This window comes from Pan paniscus, chromosome 23 (genome assembly GCF_029289425.2).
Source record: "Pan paniscus chromosome 23, NHGRI_mPanPan1-v2.0_pri, whole genome shotgun sequence".
NCBI classification, from domain to species: Eukaryota; Metazoa; Chordata; class Mammalia; order Primates; family Hominidae; genus Pan; species Pan paniscus.
The window spans coordinates 42,534,386-42,554,108 of record NC_085927.1 but is presented as its reverse complement, the minus strand read 5'-3'; the positions used below and the strand labels follow the sequence as shown (position 1 = coordinate 42,554,108).

The window sequence follows — 19,723 nt, the reverse complement described above, 5'->3', positions numbered from 1 at the left end:
CTTCATGGCCAGCCTCTTAGAACAAGTATGATTCCCTTATCAGAGCGTGCTATCCCTCAAAGCCCACTCCCTAAACTGAGAGCAGTGGCGTTCCCACCTCGTGACTTTTCCCACCTCCTCCAGAATGTGGCAGAGCTGGATGGAGCCGAGCCCTGCCACTTACTGCGACCCTGTGCCCCTGTTGTCCCTTCCCTGACTCCATTTCTCCATCTGTAGTTTTCTTTCTTTTTTTCTTTTTTTTTTTTGAGATGAAGTCTTGCTCTGACACCCAGGCCGGAGTGCAGTGACACAACCTCAGCTCACTGCAACCTCCGCCTCCTGGTTTAAGGGATTCTCATGCCTCAGTCTCCCAAGTAGCTGGGATTACAGGCATCTGCCACCATGCCCAGCTAATTTTTGTATTTTTAGTAGAGACCGGCTTTCAGCATGTTGGCCAGGCTGGTTTCGAACTCCTGACCTCAGGTGATCCACCCACCTCAGCGGTGGATCCCAAAGTCTGGGATTCTTCCCATGGCTGGGATTACAGGCATGAGCCACTCGCACCCGGCCTCCCATCTCTAGCTTTCAAAGAGTCATTGCGAGGATCAAAGGAGTTAAACGCACATCAGCACTTAGCAGAGTGTCACCACTGTCGGCTCCCAACCACGGTGGGGGTAATTTTTTAGTTTCCAATTATTCTTCCCCATTGGCAGTATTTTTTTTTTTTGGAAAATTTGTCTGGAATTTGCAGAATAAAAGGTCCCTTGGAGTCAGGGGCTGTTTCCATGGGGCCAGCACAGTATGTGCTTCATAAAGTTTTCTTTCCAGTGCAGAAGACCGGGGATGGAACAAAACTACTTCTGGATTCCGAGGAGGGGGCCCCGCTCTTGAGTTTTAAGGCTTGGGTTTCACAGCTTCATTTGACAAACTTGAACCTCAGTTTCCTTATTTATAAAGTTGAGGTAATGCCTTCTGCCTTTTATATATCATTAATAATAGCTACTAATGCAGAATGAAGTGGAGATTAAAGGATGATGACTAGAAATGGGACCTGCCCACAGTCTCTGCTTCCCAGGCCTCAGTTTCCTCCTTTGTGTGATGAAGGAGCTCTGCTGCTCTGGGTGACCTGTGAGTCCCCACCTCCCCACCACTGGTCAGACAGGGTTCATCCCCCTGTCCACTCAAGGGGAGACCCCAATATAGTGTAATGAAGAAAACTGGGGGTCTTGGCAGCTGCAATAACCCTCAAGGGATCATCAAATCCCTCCACTGTGTCCATACAGAGCTGCCTGACCCCAGGCCCAGGAAGGAGCTGGAGTGACCCTTGTCCATCTCTCTCTTTGGGCTCAGAGTCAATATCTCAGGGCAGCCTTCCCTGTTACCCACACACATCCATCGGCTGCAGACACATGGCACACCGGTAGCCCATTAAACCCCTGCCAGCCTCTACCATGGAAGCCCAGATTCCTCCTGTCAGATGTCACTTTGGAAAGCTGAGAGCAATGGAGTGAGACAGAACAGCAGTTGCAGGAATGCAGTTGGGTTAACAACAGTAATACCAACAGCCAGCACTCCCTGTATGCCCAGCTGAGTGCTTTGTGCCGGTTAATTCATTTAAACCCTGAGACAACCTCTGTGGAGCATCCTACTTTTAGCCCTATTCATAAATGCAGAACTTGAAGCACAGAGAAGTGAAGCAACTTGCCCAAGGACACACAGCTCAGCAGTGGTAGGGCTGAGATTCAAGCCCAGGTGGTCTGGCTTCAAAGACTGTAGTTTTAAGTGCTCACTGTGTTTTGCAGCCTCTTCTGTAGATGGAAGGAAGGGTGAAGGAGAGGCTAAAGAAAGCATGGTGCACCCTAGGCAGGGCTGAAAAACAACAAAGACACCAAGAGAGCACCAGTCACCTGGAATGGCAGAGGGTTTGATACAGGGGAGTTTTTGATACTCTAAAAGTAGTTCAGTCAATACGTAATAATGATAATGGTAACAACAACAGCACCTGACGTTTACAGAGCTCTCGGCAATCTGTGTGCCTACATTCATTCAATGAATCCCATCAATGAATCCTTACAGAGGACCTGCTCCATGTTGGGCAACCAATGAACAAAATGAATGCTATCCTTGCCTTCACGGAACTCAAATAAACATGGAAATAAATATATCAGGGCAAACCCAACTTTAGCTTTCCTTGTTGGCAGGATTAACTCCAGGTCTCAAAGCTTCCCCTCTGAATGGCTTCAAAGTTAACCATGGCATAAGAGCTCTTGAAAAAATGAAGGTCATTTTCAGAAGGGAGGAGGCAATGGCCTTGCAAGGAGGAGGGAGGGCTAGAGATTATTCTCTCTCCTACCCTGCTGCTGGTACCCTGTACCAATATTTATTTATTCATATTTATTTATTTGTTATTTATTTATTGTATTATATTAATTCATTCTTACATCGTTATAAAGAACTACCTGAGACTGGGTAATTTATTTTAAAAATTAATTAAAATTTTTTAATTTATTTTAAAAAAGGAGGCTTAATTGAGTCACAGTTCCACAGGCTGTACAGGAGGCATGGCTGGGGAGGCCTCAGGAAACTTAAAATCATGGTGGAAGGGTGAAGGGGAAGCAGGCACATTTGCATATGGCAGCAGGAGAGAGAGAAGAGGAAGTGCCACACACTTTTAAACCATCAGTTCTCGTGAGAACTCCCTTACTATCGCCAGAACAGCAAGGGAGAAATCTGCCCCCACGATCCAATCACCTGCCACCAGGTCCCTCCTCCCAACATTGGGAAATACAATTCAACATGAGATTTGGGTGAGGACACAGAGCCAAACCATATCATTCATTTATTTATTTATTTATTTATTTAGGACACAGGGTCTCACTTTGTCACCCAGGCTGGAGTTCAGTGGTGCAGCTGCTCACTGCAGCCTCCAATTCCTGGGCTCAAGTGATCATCCCACCTCAGCCTCCCAAGTGGCTGGGACTACAGGCATGTGCCACCATGCCTGGCTAATTTTTTTTCTTTTATAGAGACAAGGTCTTACTATGTTGCTTTGGCTGGTCTTTAACTTTTGGCCTTAAGCGATCCTCCTGCCTTGACCTCCCAAAATGTTGGGATTTCAGGCATGAGCCACCATGCATGGCCTCCAGTATTTCTCTATACTTTTTTCTTTAGCCCCTAAAGCGAAACTGTTTTTCTACTTGCAACACTTCTGACACTAAATATGTGGGTTTTCCATACCAAGCGATTATCCAGTTCTCTGTGGATACCAACTGAGTGTCCTGCAATTGAATTCAATTCTGACACTAACTATCTGGAGTTAGCATAGATCCTACCGGTTAAGGGCTCAGTCCCATAAGACTGTCCCCCACTTCAGAAGCCAGTTGCAAATTTGGGTGCCCATGATACCCACACTTCTATCTGACTGGTTGGAGTTGGAGTTCCCATAAGTCCCTACTCATATTTGATAATTTGCTGTAACTGCTCACATAATTCAGGACATACTTTACTTATATTTATTGGTTTATTATAAGAGATGTGAGAAAGGATATAAAGAACAGTCAGATGAAGAGGAACATAGGGCAAAATCCAGAAGGGTCCCAAGGACAGGAGCTTCTATCACCATGGAGTTGGGGCACACCACCCTCCTAGCGCACGGAGGTTTTCAGCAACCCAGAAGCTCTCCAGTTCTGTAGTTGAGGGATTTTTATGGAAGCCTCATCACATAGGCATGAAGGATTATTAGTTCAATCTCTATCCCGTCTCTCCTTCCCAGAGGATGAAGGGTGGGACTGAAAGATTCAAGCCTCCATCTGGTGACCAGCCCCCATCCTGAAGCTATCCAGGAGCCCACCAAGAGTGGCCTCATTAGAACAAAAGATGCTCCCAGCACCCCTGTCACTCAGGAAATTACAAGGCTCTTAGGAGCTCTGTCTCAGGAACTGGAAGCACAGACTAAATGCATGTTTCTTATCCCGTCACAGCATCCTGAACATTCTTCCTTCTTAGCCCTTCTCTTTATCACCTTGCTCATGGGATGACAAAGTAAGAATAAGCCAGAAGCAGAGATCTTGCTCATCCCAATAATTGTACAAAAGATCTAGCTCAGCTGGGTGCGGTGGCTCAAGCCTGTAATCGCAGCACTTTGGGAGGTCGAGGCGGGCAGATCACGAGGTCAGGAGTTCGAGACCAGCCTGGCCAACATAGTGAATCCCCACCTCTACTAAAAGTATAAAAATTAGCCAGGCATGGTGATGCGTGACTGTAATCCCAGCTACTCGGGGGACTGAGGCAGGAGAATCATCTGAATCTGGGAGGCAGAGGTTGCAGTGAGCCAAGATCGTGCCATTGCACTCCAGCCTGGGCAACAGGGCGAGACTCCATCCCCCCCGCCCCAAAAAAAAAAAAAAAAAAAAAAAAAAACTCTAGCTGAAGCCCTCTGCTCTCAAATGGCCAAAGATACAACAGTGGATGAGACGGAAAAGGTTTCACACAGGATGCAAGACCCTGCAAGCTAGTGTTGGTTCACTTGTGAAAACCCTCCTTCTTCCCAAATGTTAAAAATTCATGAGCTGCCCAGTTAGGTATAGAAATCACTTCTGATCCAGGGCGTTGCCAAAGTATTACCCATATTCTTGAGATTTGCTAGACATTCATTTGTCTTCATGGTCTGCAATCACTGGAAATACATATCCAGGTCATTCCAAAATATAATTAAACGTCAGACACCATCCATACAACAGAATATTGTGTGGCAATAAAAAGAATGAAGCACTGATAAATGTTACAACATGGATGAACCTTCAAAACAAAGTGGCTGGACGCGGTGGCTCATGCCTATAATCCCAGCACTTTGGGAGGCTGAGGTGGGTGTATCACCTGAGATCGAGAGTTCAAGACCAGCCTGACCAACATGGAGAAAACCCGTCTCTACTAAAAATACAAAATTAGCCAGGCGCGGTGGCATGCACCTGTAATCCCACCTACTCGGGAGGCTGAGGCAGGAGAATTGCTTGAACTCTGGAGGGGGAGGTTGCGGTGAGCCAAGATCGCGTGATTGCACTTCAGCCTGGGCAACAAGAGCGAAACATTGTCTCAAAACAAAACAAAACAAAAACACACATACAAAGCGAAGGAAACTAGTCACAAAAGGCCACATATTGTGTGAGTCCATGTGTCTGAAATGTCCAGAATAGGGAATCTGTAGAGACAGAAAGTAGAGCATTGGTCATCAGAGACTGGAAGGGGCTCCAGGGAAATGGGGAAGGACTGGTACTATGTACCGAGTTTCTTTTTGAGTGATGAAAACGTTCTAAAAATAGGTAGTGTTGATGGCTGCACAACTCTGTGAATAACCTACAAGCACTGAACTGTACATTTCTTTTTTGGGGGGACAGGGGGACAGAATCTTGATCTGTTGCCCAGGCTGGAGTGCAGCGGTGCAATCTTGGCTCACTGCAACCTCTGCCTCCCGGGTTCAAGCGATTCTCCTGCCTCAGCCTCCCGAGTAGCTGGGATTACAGGCACCCACCACCACACCCAGCTAATTTTTGTATTTTTAGTAGAGACGGGGTTTCACCATATTGCCCAGGCTGGTCTCAAGCTCCTGACCTTGTCATCTGCCTGCCTCAGCCTCCCAAAGTGCTGGGATTACAGGCGTGAGCCACCACACCTTGTCTGAATTGTACATTCTTTTATGACTAGTTTCCTTCACATTTCTAAAAGGGTGAATTTTATGGTATGTGAATTGTATCTCAATAAAGTTGTAAAATAACAGCTTTAAACAGTTTAAAAATTCAGGCACCATCTCCGCAGCTATAGTGGGTCAGATTTCACTGAATTACATTAAAAGGTTATGCAAGATTTACAGGATAAAAACCAGGCAGAGGTCAAGTGCAGTGGCTCACACCTGTAATCCCAGTACTTTGAGAGGCTGAGGTGGGAGGGTTGCTTTAGGCTAGGAGTTTGAGTCCAGCCTGGGCAACAAAGCGAGACCCTGTCTCCTCCAAAAACACTTTTATTTATTTTTTTTTTAATTAGCTGGGCATGGTGGCACACGCTTGTAGTCCCAGTTACTGGAGAGGCTGAGGCAGAAGGATTACTTGAGTACAGGAGTTTGAGATTACAGTGAGCTACGACCACGCCACTGTACTCCAGCCTGGGCAACAGAGAAAGACCCTGTCTCTTAAAAAAAAAAAAAACACCAGGCAGGATGTCATCACTAGAGTTTAAGTATATTTCTGCACAGGTAAATAAATACATAGAATCATTATTTATATAAGGAATATCAGACAAATTCATTATTCAATGTAATGATAACTTTATTTTATTTTATTTATTTATTTATTCATTTATTGAGACAGAGTCTCACTCTGTCGCCCAGGCTGGAGTAGTGGCTCCATCTCCGCTCACTGAAAGCTCCGCTTCCCAGATTCACGCCATTCTCCTCCCTCAGCCTCCCGAGTAACTGGGACTACAGGCACCTGCAACCACGTCCAGCTAATTTTTTGTATTTTTAGTAGAGATGGGGTTTCACCATGTTAGCCAGGATGGTCTCGATCTCCTGACCTCGTGATCCACCCGCCTCGGCCTCCCAAAGCGCTGGGATTACAGGTGTGAGCCACCAGGCCTGGCCCAATTTAATAACTTTAAAAATAAATTCAAAGCAGATATTTTTGCAATAAATAGTACAAAAAGGAAAACTTTAAAAAAAAGAAGAAGAAAAAAAGAGCAATGGCCATCACTGTATCAAGTACTAATTTGAAGGAGGGGGAGTTGTACTGATTTTAACTGCGTATCAGTTTAAATTATCCCCAAAGAGTTTCTGGCTAGGATCCAGATACCTATAACATGTATTTTACATGAAAACTCAAATCTTCACAACAACGTCGGTTTCGGGTGTGCTTATTCCCATGTATAGATAAAGCAGCTGAGACTGGAAAGGCTAAGAAACTTGCCAAGGGTATCCCCATAGGAACTGATGCTAATGATATTTAAACGCAAGTCTGCCTGGCTTCAAAGCCTATCTTCTCTCTTCCAGCTAATTTCATGGCACTGCACAAATAGTTTCTCTGAACCAGATGAAATGCCTTTGCCTACAGCCCCAAGCAAACAATATTTCTTCTATGCAATACCAAGACAACAGTACTTTTAAACAAAAGTTTACATTTATCTTTAATCTTAAGACATTAAATGTGTGAACATCAACTGAAGCAAAGAAATGTGGACACTGAAGTAATTGTTATTCAACTATTTTCTGAAGTAACTAAGAAGAACAGTAATTCCCATATTAAGGATCATCTGACATGGGCTGGGCACGGTGGCTCACACCTGTAATCCCAACACTTTGGGAAGCCGAAGCGGGCGGATCATTTGAGGTCAGGAGTTCGAGACCATGCTGGCCAATATGGCGAAACCCCACCTCTACTAAAAATACAAAAAAATTAGCTGGGCGTGGTGGCACGTGCCTGTAATCCCAGCTACTCAGGAGGCTGAGGTGGGGGAATCGCTTGAACCCAGGAGGTGGGGGAATCGCTTGAACCCAGGAGGCGGAGGTTGCAGTGAGCCGAGATCACACCACTGCACTCCAGCCTGGGTGACAGAGCGAGACTCCATCTCAAGAATAAATACTTTTTTAAAAAGGGTCATCTGACTTGGAAAGGGGTGCTTTTCCCCATCTACAGATGCAGCTGGAACAAGACTGTCAAAAAAAGTAAATTATAGCACAAGCCCAGAGGGTCTGTGATCCCGCAGCTGCGTGTATCCATGTGGCTCAGGGTGGTCTTCACTTCCCCGTCATTCAGGATCATTCAGACCCTCCCCAGAGCCACAGTTTGCTGGAGATGTTGTCTGCATGGTGAGTGTCACCCAGGAGGATCCTCATGGGAGACTGAACCTGTTCTATGCTATAAACATCACACAGGCAAGAACAAGAAAAGCAGACAAATATTGCCATCCTATCAGTTTGTTTATTTTTGACTATTCCGTTTCTCAGGGAAACAGGAAATGTAAGAGAATGGAATATTTGTTTTTTGGTAGGGCAGATTTCGTTTCATTTTTTTGAATATGCTACCGGTATTTTTCCAAGACAGACTTAAGGTGGAAGGAGGTGATGCAGGGAGTTCAGAGGTGGGATTAGAAGGCCAGAGAGCTCGAGGCTGGGCAGGGAGACCACAGACCTCACTCTGCAAACATCTCCTGGGCCCTCCTGTGTGCCTGACCAGGGTCAGGACAGGTATAAGGATGAAGAAGGCAGGCAGGATCTCTATCTTGGGCACCTGGGTGGGTGGCGGCAGCGTTGACTGAGGTTGGGGTACAAGAAGAGAAGAGAACATTTTTGATGGGAATTCATGCAGTTGTTTGGAAATGTTGAGTTGCAAGTTCTGCAGCAGCACCTGGCGGCCGGGATCAGGAGGCAGGTCTGTCATTCAGGAGAGGCCTGGGGGTTCAATGTTGAGCAGCCACAGACACTGCCCCACCGCTTCTCTTGGAGTCAGACATTCCTCAACAATCACACAGATCCATTTGAAATGGCTAAGAAGGAAGAACAGATGAGCAGGCTGTGACATAGGCGGGGAGATGCAAGCCAGCTGCTTGGGGAGGTGATGTTGGAGCTGACTTCTGAAGCATGCAGACATGGACACAGGAAGGGGAACATCACACACCGGGGCCTGTTGTGGGGTGGGGGGGTGGGGAGGGACAGCATTAGGAGATACACCTAATGTTAAATGACGAGTTAATGGGTGCAGCACACCAACATGGCACATGTATACACATGTAACAAACCTGCACGTTGTGCACATGTACCCTAAAACTTAAAGTATAATAAAAATAAATAATTATTTTTAAAATAAATATTATTTAAAAATTTTAAAAAATAAAAAATAAAGAGTTGGCTGAATGAAGAGGAGCAGAGAGGGACTTCGCTGCAGGCAATAAAAACAGCATATGCAAAGCCCCTGTGGCCAGAGGGGACAGCACTAGTATACTAGTATCCAGGCTGGGGAGAAAGCCACTGAGCCTGGGCCAGAGAGGCTGATGGGGGAGTGTGAGTAAGATGGGTTTGGAGCAGAAGGCAGGGGTCAGACCACACAGAGCCCCGTAAGCTGTGAAGTTTTGTCTTAACATATTTGCGTTTCCACATTTCACTCCTCTAAATGGCATTTTGTACATTTGTCACAACATGGCAGAATTACAGAAGAGTTGCAAAGGTCATCTTGTCTGTGCTCCTCCTCCTGACGGGAGTGTCTCTATGTGCCGTGCTTAAAATTCCAAGGAGAGTCTGTCAGATGCTACACAGCAAGGTTAAGCTTTATGAAGCAGCCGTGGGAGTGCTCCTGTGCTTTCTGTTGAATGAGTCTGTTTTAAATGTCTACCACAAACCCCATTTCCGGGCTGCCCCATTTCTGTCAAAGGCTTCGTAACGTGCTCCCTGCTCACAACCTGGGCCTCAGGCTTCCTTCCCCTTCCCTTCCCTTCCTGCTTCCAAGGAATAACAGATCAGCCTTTGACATCCCACGGCCCCCACTTGCTGCCGTGCCCCTGAGATCATAGATGTGGAGGAGATGAGAGCAAGGGCAGACTGCCGTCCTCTACTCCAGGCCAGCCAGGCCCTGGGCATCCTCTAAGTTCATTTGCACCCCTCCACTAGCAACAACCATCCAGTGACCAACTCCTCAGTGACCAAAATCTATTATAATGTCCATTCCTCCCATCAATCTGGTGGGATTCAAGTGATCTTCCTATTAGGGCATGAGGAAACTGAGTCACAGAGTGGTCGGTGACTTACCCAAGGGCTCACAACTGTAAATGTGGGAGCCAGAAGTGAACTGGCGTCCTTCTACCCATGTTCATGCTGCTGCCTCCTTGCCCTGCCCTGCCCAGTGATGACTGCAGCCAGTCTTGTCCTAACAGGTCTGCTGGCCTCCACCCACGTGCTCCAGTTCTGGGTGCAGGGGAAGCGCTGGATGATCATAGTTGTCCAGAGGCGGCACCATGCAGGACGGAGCAGGGGCGGGTGGCTCTGGCTGAATCCTAGCTCTTCCACTTTCTTGCTGAGTGATCTTAGGCCAAAAACTTCACCTCTCTTTGCCTTTATTTCCATGTATGTAAAATGGAATAAAGATAGGAGCTACCTCATAGAAGAAGTATCAAGAGGCTTATGTGGGGCGATATACGTAAAGTGCTTAACCCCATGCCTGGTACGCACTAAGGGCTCAAGAGATATGAGCTGTTGTTTCCACAGCCTCCAGAGAACTCTTCCTAAAGCCTGCTCTACAGGTGTCTACCCCACTGCATCCAAACCCTCGACGGCTGCCTGGTAGCCATGAAACACAGTTCAAACTCCTACCTCTGGTGCCAGGCCCCTCCCAAGCTTGCCATTCCTGATCTGTCCGCCCTAATTCTGGCTGCATCCCCAACAAACCTTCCACTCGAATCACCACATTCCTCCTGACTCTGCCTGTTCGCATATGACTTCTCCCGCTTGTTGTGGGAGACTTCGTCTAATACGCATTCAACAAACGCGCTTACTGTCTGCCGGGCCTTGTGGAGAGTCTAGAGACGCAGTGGTAAACAAAATAAGCAAAGTTCCTGTCCTCAGACCACCTACGGGGAGTGGAGAAACAGACAGTTTAAAAAAAAAGATGAATGTGTAATTATTATTATTTTTTTTTTTTTCTGAGATGGAGTCTCGCTCTATCGCCCAGGCTGGAGTGCAGTGGCGCGAACTCGGCTCACTACAAGCTCCACCTCCCGGGTTCACACCATTCTCCCACCTCAGCCTCCTGAGTAGCTGGGACTACAGGCGCCCGCCACCACGCCCGGCTAATTTTTTGTATTTTTAGTAGAGATGGGGTTTCACCGTGTTAGCCAGGATGGTCTCGATCTCCTGACCTCGTGATCCGCCCGCCTCGGCCTCCCAAAGTGCTGGGATTACAGGCGTGAGCCACCGCACCCAGTCATGAATGTATAATTCTAAATGGTGTCTAGAGCTAGGAAAGGAGAACTCTCAGAGTGAGATAGAGAAGATAACAGGAAGTGCCTACTGGAGACCAGTGGCCAGGGAGGGCTTTTCAGGGACAGAATTTCAGCGGAGACATGAGTATGAGACGGGATTGGCCTAGAAAAGAGTGTGAGGGAGGGTATCTCAGGGAAACAGGGAACAGCTTATGCAAAGACCGTGGCTGGAGGGAGTGCGGCACATTCAGTAAAGAACTGAAAGGTCAGTAGGCTGTAACTGGGAGTTAGGGGTTGGGCTGAGGAGGAGGAGGGAGACACATGAGATGAAACAGAAGACATGGGGGAGAGCTGGATCAGGCAGAGCCTTGGAGGCAGGAAATGGAGGCCAGCTCCTCCTGGAAGTCTTCCCAGACTTCAGTCCTTGATTTCTTCCTCCAGATTCTTCTCGATCTTGATTTTCCCATCGCTTACGTAGGACCAGACTCTGCCTATTTAAATCTTCAGAGTCAAGAACATAGGAGGAGTTGCCTCCTTTGGTGGGAGGCTGTCCGGGCCACTCTAAAGTCCTGTTTCTCTGACTCTGTGGATTGAGGATGCGGCTGTGACTAGGCTGACCTGGGCTTCCACTCCCATCTCTAATCCTCCTAAGGGAACACCCAGCATAGGCACTGGGCTACCCCCGCGTATTTTGGTTTCTTTGGGTTCTTTTGAATAAAGCCCTTATCTGGGTGGGGATCTCTGTTTTCCAAAATCGGTCTGCCCCTTCTGACAGGATGTCAGGCCTCTTACGCCACTGGGCAGTGCTGCACTCTGGAGTGCCCGGGGCATGTGAGCGGGACAGGGAGCCTGTGAGGGGCTGATGCAGACCTCGAGTGCCCGGGGCATGTGAGCAGGACAGGGAGCCTGTGAGGGGCTGATGCAGACCTCGAGTGCCCGGGGCATGTGAGCAGGACAGGGAGCCTGTGAGGGGCTGATGCAGACCTCAGCATCCCCAGGGGAACTAAATAAAGCTATTGTTGGGAAGGGAAGAGAGAAAATAGCCGGCAAGATGTTTTTTGTCCTCTGTGACCTGTCTGTGTTTGGGGAGGGGCTGGCATGTTGCAAAGGGGTAGAAGTGGGAATGGCCTTCGACACCCACTTGAACAGCTTTGGAAGTGGGGTGGCCACAGGGCAGCAGCACCGTCTTCACTGTCTGGCTTCGGGCAAAGGGCTGTGTTTTCTTTCTTTCTTTTTTTTTTTTTTTTCTTTTTTTTGAGACGGAGTCTCGGAGTCTCGCTCTGTCACCCAGGCTGGAGTGCAGTGGCACGATCTCGGCTCACTGAAAGCTCCACCTCCTGGATTGACGCCATTCCCCTGCCTCAGCCTCCCTAGTAGCTGGGACTACAGGTGCCCGCCACCACACCTGGCTATTTTTTTTTTTTTTTTTTTTGTATTTTTAGTAGAGACGGGATTTCACCATGTTAGCCAGGATGGTCTCCATCTTCTGACCTTGTGATCCGCCCGCCTTGGCCTCCCAAAGTGCTGGGATTACAGGCGTGAGCCACCGCGCCCGGCCAGCGCTGTGTTTTCTTATCTATAACATGGGGGAGGGAAAGGATGCTACCATCCATAAAGTGCCTGGTCCCGTTCCTGGCCCTTCTTACATGACAATAAATACAGTCACTTTTAGCCTGGAGGTAATATGGTGGCTGATTCACCCCGTATGCAATGCCGTGGCATCCGGTTTCATTTCTTGAGCTCTAACAACTGACTTTAGAAATAGAAGCCTGGGCGACAGAGCGAGACTCCATCTCAAAAAAAAAAAAAGAATGTCTCCAAATTCTGCTGGTTCTCCCTTTGAAAATCTCCTGGCCTGGCCTGGAGGAATTAAAACACTAGCTCATCAGGACATGTGTACAAAGATGTTTAATGAAGTCTCGTTTATAGTAGCAGAGAGAGAGAGGGAGAGAGAGAGAGAGAGAATGAATAACACAAATGTCTATTAATAGGAAACCAGTGCATGTGTACATGTGTAGATGGTGCAGCTATTATTAAAACTATCAGGATTGGCTGGGTGCGGTGGCTGATGCCTGTAATCCCAGCACTTTGGGAGGCCGAGGCAAGCGGATCACAAGGTCAGGAGATGAAGACCGTCCTGGCCAACATGGTGAAACCACGTCTCTACTAAAAATACAAAAATTAGCTGGGCATGGTGGCTCGTGCCTGTAATCCCAGCTACTCAGGAGGCTGAGGCAGGAGAATCACTTGAACCAGGCAGTTGGAGGTTGCAGTGAGCTGAGATCATGTCACTACACTCCAGCCTGGCAATGGAGCGAGACTCTGTCTCCAAAAACAAACAAACAAAACAAAACAAAACAAAAAAAACTATCGGGATAGAACTATCTTTATTGACTGGGAGGAGGGGTGTATATGCTGTGACGTTAAGAGATAAGAGCTATTTTCAAAAATACAAACATCAGCCTCAGCCATATCTGTGCGTACATGTTTGCAAAGATTGCACGTGGTGAGGGATGGGGAGGAATACACCCCAGACACACTGGGGAGGTGAGATTAGTTACCTGGTCTGGAGAAGGGGAGTGGGGAAAGATAGAAGAAAATAAAAACATCTGTAGCAAAAATAAGAAAACACTTATGGTATAATATTAAGTGAGAAGATAGATGCAAAATTCTACCTCTAATATTGTTGTAAAGTATCCTGGGGGTTTTATTGGACATATAAAAATTATAAGGTAATGTGGACCAATGCAAACACTGATTTGGTTAGACGATGAGATTGTAGACAATTTTTGTCTTGAATTTCTCTGGTCATTTTAATACTATTATTTCAATAAAGAAGTGTCACAAAAAAAAAAAGAAAAAAGAAAAGAAAAGCTCTGGGAGTGCTCCCACTCCCTCTACCATCTCTTCCCAGTCCAGGCCCAACCAGTGGCATTTAGTGTCTTTAGAATGAATTCCAAACTGGCCCCTGGCCCTTCAGTCACCACTAGCACAAATCCATCCTGCCCACAGCTGGCAGGTCACTCCCCAGTTCCAGAACGATCCTGCTTCCCCACTGTCCATCCAAGCAACCTGAACTCCCCTCTTTGGTTTCAAAGGCCCCCAATAATCTGGCCCCAAATTACCTCTTTGTGTCCCCAGCACTACCCCGGAGTCTTGGCAGCCCATACGTGGTTCTAAAAAGAATGCCGTTTCCCACAAGTCAAAGTAAAAAATGGCAAAGGAGGCCGGGCGCAGTGGCTCACGCCTGTAATCCCAGCACTTTGGGAGGCCAAGGCGGGTGGATCACGAGGTCAGGAGATCCAGACCATTCTGGCTAACACGGTGAAACCCCGTCTCGACTAAAAATACAAAATATTAGCCGGGTGTGGTGGCGGGCGCCTGTAGTCCCAGCTACTCGGGAGGCTGAGGCAGAATGGCGTGAACCCGGGAGGCGGAGCTTGCAGTAAGCCGAGATCGCGCCACTGCACTCCAGCCTGGGCGACAGAGCAAGACTCCATCTCAAAAAAAAAAAAAAAGGCAAAGGAAATTTTCCCCTAGTATCAGGAAAATCCATTGCTTTTGATGAATTCTGAAATGTTTTCTGTGAAATATCTTACTTAAACATTCTCAAATTTTGCTAGATTGACTTTCTGTGTTCTCTAAATACAGATACAGCACCTACTCCACAATTTCTAACAACGAACACATTCCTCCAGTTTCATTTAAGAATCCTGGAGAAGGACATGCCGTTCAAATATACAATTCTGTTCAGCAATCACCTGCAAAATAGATTTATTGCAGATCAAATCATATTAAGTGGCCGGGAGGGGTGGCTCATGCCTGTTATCCCAGAACTTTGGCAGGCCGAGGTGGGTGGATTACCTGAGGTCAGGAGTTCCAGACCAGCCTGGCCAACATAGTGAAACCCGGTCTCTACTGAAAATACAAAAATTAGCCAGGCATGGTGGCACATGCCTGTAATCCCAGCTACTCGGAAGTCTGAGGCAGGAGAATTGCTTGAGCCCAGGAGACAGAGGTTGCAGTGAGCTGAGATTGTGCCACTGCACTCCAGCCTGGCAGACAGAGCAAGACTCTGTCTCAAAAAAAAAAAAAAAAAATCATATTAAGTGGCATAAAATAAATCCTTCCTCCCTATGGGTCTTTGTTTATTAGAGCTCATGAAGAATCTAAACATGCCCCACGGGAAGACCGTGGTGGTCTGCACCATTCACCCTTGGGGAACTCTGTGCCTTCTATCCACCCACCCACAACCTACTCATCCTTCAGAACCCTGGTCAGAGCCTCATTTCCTCTGGAGCAGGGGTCCCCCACCTCTGGGCCACAGACCGGTACAGGTCCATGGCCTGTTAGAAACAGAGCTGCACAGCAGAAGGTGAGCTGTGGGTAAGTTAGTGAGGCTTCATCTGTATTTACAGCCACTCCGCATCACTCGCACGACCACCTGAGCTCCGTCTCCTGTCAGATCAGAGGCAGCATTAAATTCTCATAGGAGTACTAACCCTGTCGTGAACTGCGCATTCGAGGGATGTAGGTTGCACTCTCCTTATGTAAATCTAATGCCTGATGATCTGTCACTGTCTCCCATCACCCCCAAATGGGACTGTCTAGTTGCAAGAAAACAAGCTCAGAGCTCCCACTAATCCTACATTATGGTGAGTTGTGTAATTATTTCATCATATATTACAAGGTAATAATAATAGAAATAAAATGCACAATAAATGCAATGCTCTGGAATCATCCTAAAACCATCCCCTCATCCCCCTCTAGTTCGTGTAAAAATTCTCTTCCACTAAACTGGTCCCTGGTGCCAAAAATGTTGGGCTGTGCTCTGGAGACTTGCACATGACTGCAACGTACCCCACAGCTTCCTGCCATGCTGCCTCACTCTGCTCTTTCATTGTACAGCCCATGGGTCCAAGCAGATAATAAATCCTCTGAGGGCAGAAATCTTGTCTCAACCTTCGGTGTGCCCCAACCAGCACAAGACACAGAACTAGCCACATAGTTCTCATTCAGTTGTGCCCACGGAATTGATTTGATATTATTTTATTGATCACTATCATGGGGGGGAAGCATTTATTACACCCCAGATATGCATATGATTCCCAGAAAAGTGTGCCTTGATGGAGAGAGTGCTTGATGGAGAGTCAAGACACATAAACTTGACTTCCGGCGCAGTGGCTCACGCCTGTAATCCCAGCATTTTGGGAGGCTGAGGCGGGCGGATCACGAGGTCAGGAGATCGAGACCATCCTGGCTAATACAGTGAAACCCCATCTGTACTAAAAATACAAAAAATTAGCCGGGCGTGGTGGCAAGCATCTGTAGTCCCAGCTACTCGGGAGGCTGAGGCAGGAGAATGGCGTGAACCCGGGAGGCGGAGCTTGCAGTGAGCCGAGATCGCACCACTGCACTCCAGCCTGAGCGACAAAGCGAGACTCTGCCTCAAAAAAAAAAAAAAAAAAAAGTACATCAGGGGCTTCAGCTGTCTAAGCAATGTTTTATTTCTTAAGCAAGCTGATGTCTGTAGTATTGCTCTTTAAGGCTTTTTCCATATGTGAACTATTTCATAATTATTATTAAGTTAACAAGTAATAACCACCAGGAGTATTCTCATTACATAATATTAAGTGGAAAGAGCAAGAACCAAGATTGGATATCCACTATACTCCCAATTTTGTAAAAACAGAACAAATCAAGAGAAAACCTCAATATAGATTTTTTTAAAAGAGCAGCAGATAATAAACCAAAACGGTTAGCAGTCTGAGGATGATTTTTATTGACTTCTTTATACTTAAGGTAATTGATATATATATCAATCAATAAGGTAATTGATGAGGTTCTTTCAATTAATCTCATCATATTTCGCAAAGTTTTTATAGTGAGTACTTATTGCTTTTGGAATCAAAATCAAATGTTGCTGTTTTTTTAACATGTATGTATTCACCATAGACACCAGGATATGGTAAATTTTAGCCTGAAATCAAGAAAAAAAAATTATGCCTGGGTGCAGTGGTTTCCGGGGCTGGAATCCTAGCACTTTGGGAGGCTGAGGCAGGCGGATCACCTGAGGTCAGGAGTTCAAAATCAGCCTGACCAACATGGCAAAACCCCGTCTCTACTAAAAATACAAAAATTAGCCAGGCATGGTGGCACATGCCTGTAATTCCTGCTGTCTGGGAGGCTGAGGCAGGAGAATCGCTTGAACCCAGGAGGCAGAGATTGCAGTGGGCCAAGATCGTGCCACTGCACTTCAGCCTGAGCGACAGAGTGAGACTCTGTCTCAAAAAAAAATTATTTAAAGTCTACTGCAGGCCACTCTTGTGCTAGACTAAAAGGGAACTGTTCAACTCAAGCTGGGAGTCTGACAGACCCAAGTTCAAGTCCCAGCTCCACCCCTTCCCAGCAACTCGAGTCTCGATTTTCTTATCTGTAAAATGGTGATTAAAATACTTTCCCTGGTTGCCTTCTAAGGCCAGTGTGGGGGTAAAATGAGATGAGGGCCACAGAATGGCTTTGTGATGCGCAGGCGGCCTTCTGCAGAGGCTCAGCAGCTACTACAGGACAGACCAGGCAAGAGACATCAAGAGGGCAAGGCTGGGTTCCTTCGGTGCCCACAGTGTAAGAGGACAGACAGTGCTGTCCATGGACAGCCGAGGAGAAGGGGTCAGGATGGCCCCCAGTTGGGAATGGTCCACATGGAAGGAAGTTATGTTATTAGTACATAACTAGGAGGGATAACCTTTGCCCTCAAGCAATGCAAAATGTACTTCTAGAAATCAAGAAAACACTCTCAAAAAACGCATGAACAGCATGAAAGGGGGAAAGCAAAGCTCAGGCCTGAGTCCTGGCTTCCTAGCTCCCTGGTTAAGTGATGGTGTGTGTGGGGAAGTATACAATCTTTCCAGCCCAACTGTCTCACTTGTGTCAGAGGGAGAAGCATGCATGCCTCCTAGGTCTTGCTGAGAGGTCTGACTGAAGGACAGATTCAGTATTGAGCACCTTGCCTGGATCAGGCCGTGTTCTAGGAGCTGGGGGTGCAGCAGGGAACCAACCCAGCAAGGCTGCTGTCCTCAAATGTGGCTTCCTAAGGGAGGTGATGCAGAGCAGTCGCTCAGCACGGAGCCTATGTGGTACAGTCGATAAACGCTTGTGCCAGAGGCAGACACGGCCACTATTATTAAGCAGCCTCGTATGGTGGCCTGGGGAGGCTTAAGGGAAGTAATGAAAGTTTTCAGGTGGTTGAAGTGTTATTTGAAAGAATGATGGGCCGGGCGCGGTGGCTCACACCTGTAACCCCAGCACTTCAGGAGGCAGAGACAGGTGGATCCCCTGAGGTCAGGAGTTCAAGACCAGCCTGGCCAACATGGTGAAACCCCATCTCTACTAGAAATACAAAAATTAGCCAGGCATGGTGGCAGGCACCTGTAATCCCAGCTACTTGGGAGGCTGAGGCAGGAGAATCACTCGAACCCTGGAGGCAAAGGTTGCAGTGAGCTGAGATCGCGCCATTGCACTCCAGCCTGGGCAACGAGAGCAAGACTCATCTCAAAAAAAAAAAAAAAGAGAGAGAGAATAATGTAAGACAGGAGTGTGCCAGGAATAATTAAGCTTCCATTCACTGAGTGCCACACATGTAATAACTCAATCCTCACAGCAACCCCATGGGATACTATTATTATCATCTTCATTTGACAAATGAAGAAACTGAGGCGTGGGTCAATGCAATGACCTGCCTGAAGTTGCACAGCGGTAAAGCCAAGATTGGAAACCAGTTGGTTTGTCCCACTCCATTGTCTCTGCAGATTGATGGGTGCCCCAGACAAGCTGGTCTTAAGAGCTCAGAGCTTCCTTTGGAAGCCAAAAGCACTGACATTGAGGGTGTTTGGGCCATGGCTGGGTGACCATCTGTCAAAGCATTCTTGTGGGGATTCCCGACCATATCAAGTGAATGGATCTTTCTATGGAACAAGCAGCACCCAGAGCCTTGGCGGCAATGCTCTGAGATGTTAAGAGTGACTTCTTCTTGTCTCTTTCAGGTGACAGCCCCACACTTCCCGGTGGTAGTCAAGCTGGGACATGCCCACGCTGGAATGGGAAAGGTATGAGAAACAGCCCTTCCACTCACAGTGGACACACCCAGAGATTCCCCAGACTACCTGTTCCTCTCTCCCTCTGTCACCCATCAACCCCTTAGCACAGGCACCCAGAACAGAGTGTTAGAAAGAATCCATAGTACATCTCCTTCCCCTCCCAGCCCACCTTCCTCAGAGCTCCTGGTGCACAGAACATCTCTCCAGTTCAGTCCATCCTTGCCAAATCCTACCTGGAATTGCTAACTAATCATTCTCTATGATTGCGACTGAAGAGAAAGAGATGTAGAGCATTTTATTGAGCGTAATTATTTTGTAAGGGGTTGCTGTCATCATCTCCACAGCCATGTTGTAAGCCCATGTCTTACTCATCTCTTTATTAGTCCATTCTCACGCTGCTATAAAGAAATACCTGAAACTGGGTAATTTTAAAGAAAAGAGGTTTAATGGCTGTGGCTCCACAGGCTGTATGGGAAGCATGGCTGGAGAGGCCTCAGGAAACTTACAACTGTGTCAGAAGGCGAAAGGGAAGCAGGCCTGTCTTACATGCCTGGAGCAGGAGGAAGAGAGAGAAAGGGGAGGTGCTACACACTTTATTTTGTTTTTGAGATAGAGCCTCGCTCTGTCACCCAGGCTGGAGTGCAGTAGCGTGATCTCGGCTCACTACAACCTCCACCTCCCAGGTTAAAGTGATT

General features: G+C 47.2%; 1 protein-coding gene across 10 annotated transcripts in view; it reads left to right on the top strand.

Annotated features, from left to right (window-relative positions):
• Positions 1 to 19,723, top strand: part of SYN3 (synapsin III) — a 566,272-nt gene that overhangs the window by 447,831 nt on the left and 98,718 nt on the right. For all 10 annotated transcript variants that reach the window (XM_057301025.2, XM_034948980.3, XM_057301026.2 and 7 more), the window contains exon 7: positions 18,975 to 19,037. In XM_057301025.2, the coding sequence (XP_057157008.1) occupies positions 18,975 to 19,037 (63 nt within the window). The remainder of the gene's footprint in view (positions 1 to 18,974; positions 19,038 to 19,723) is intronic.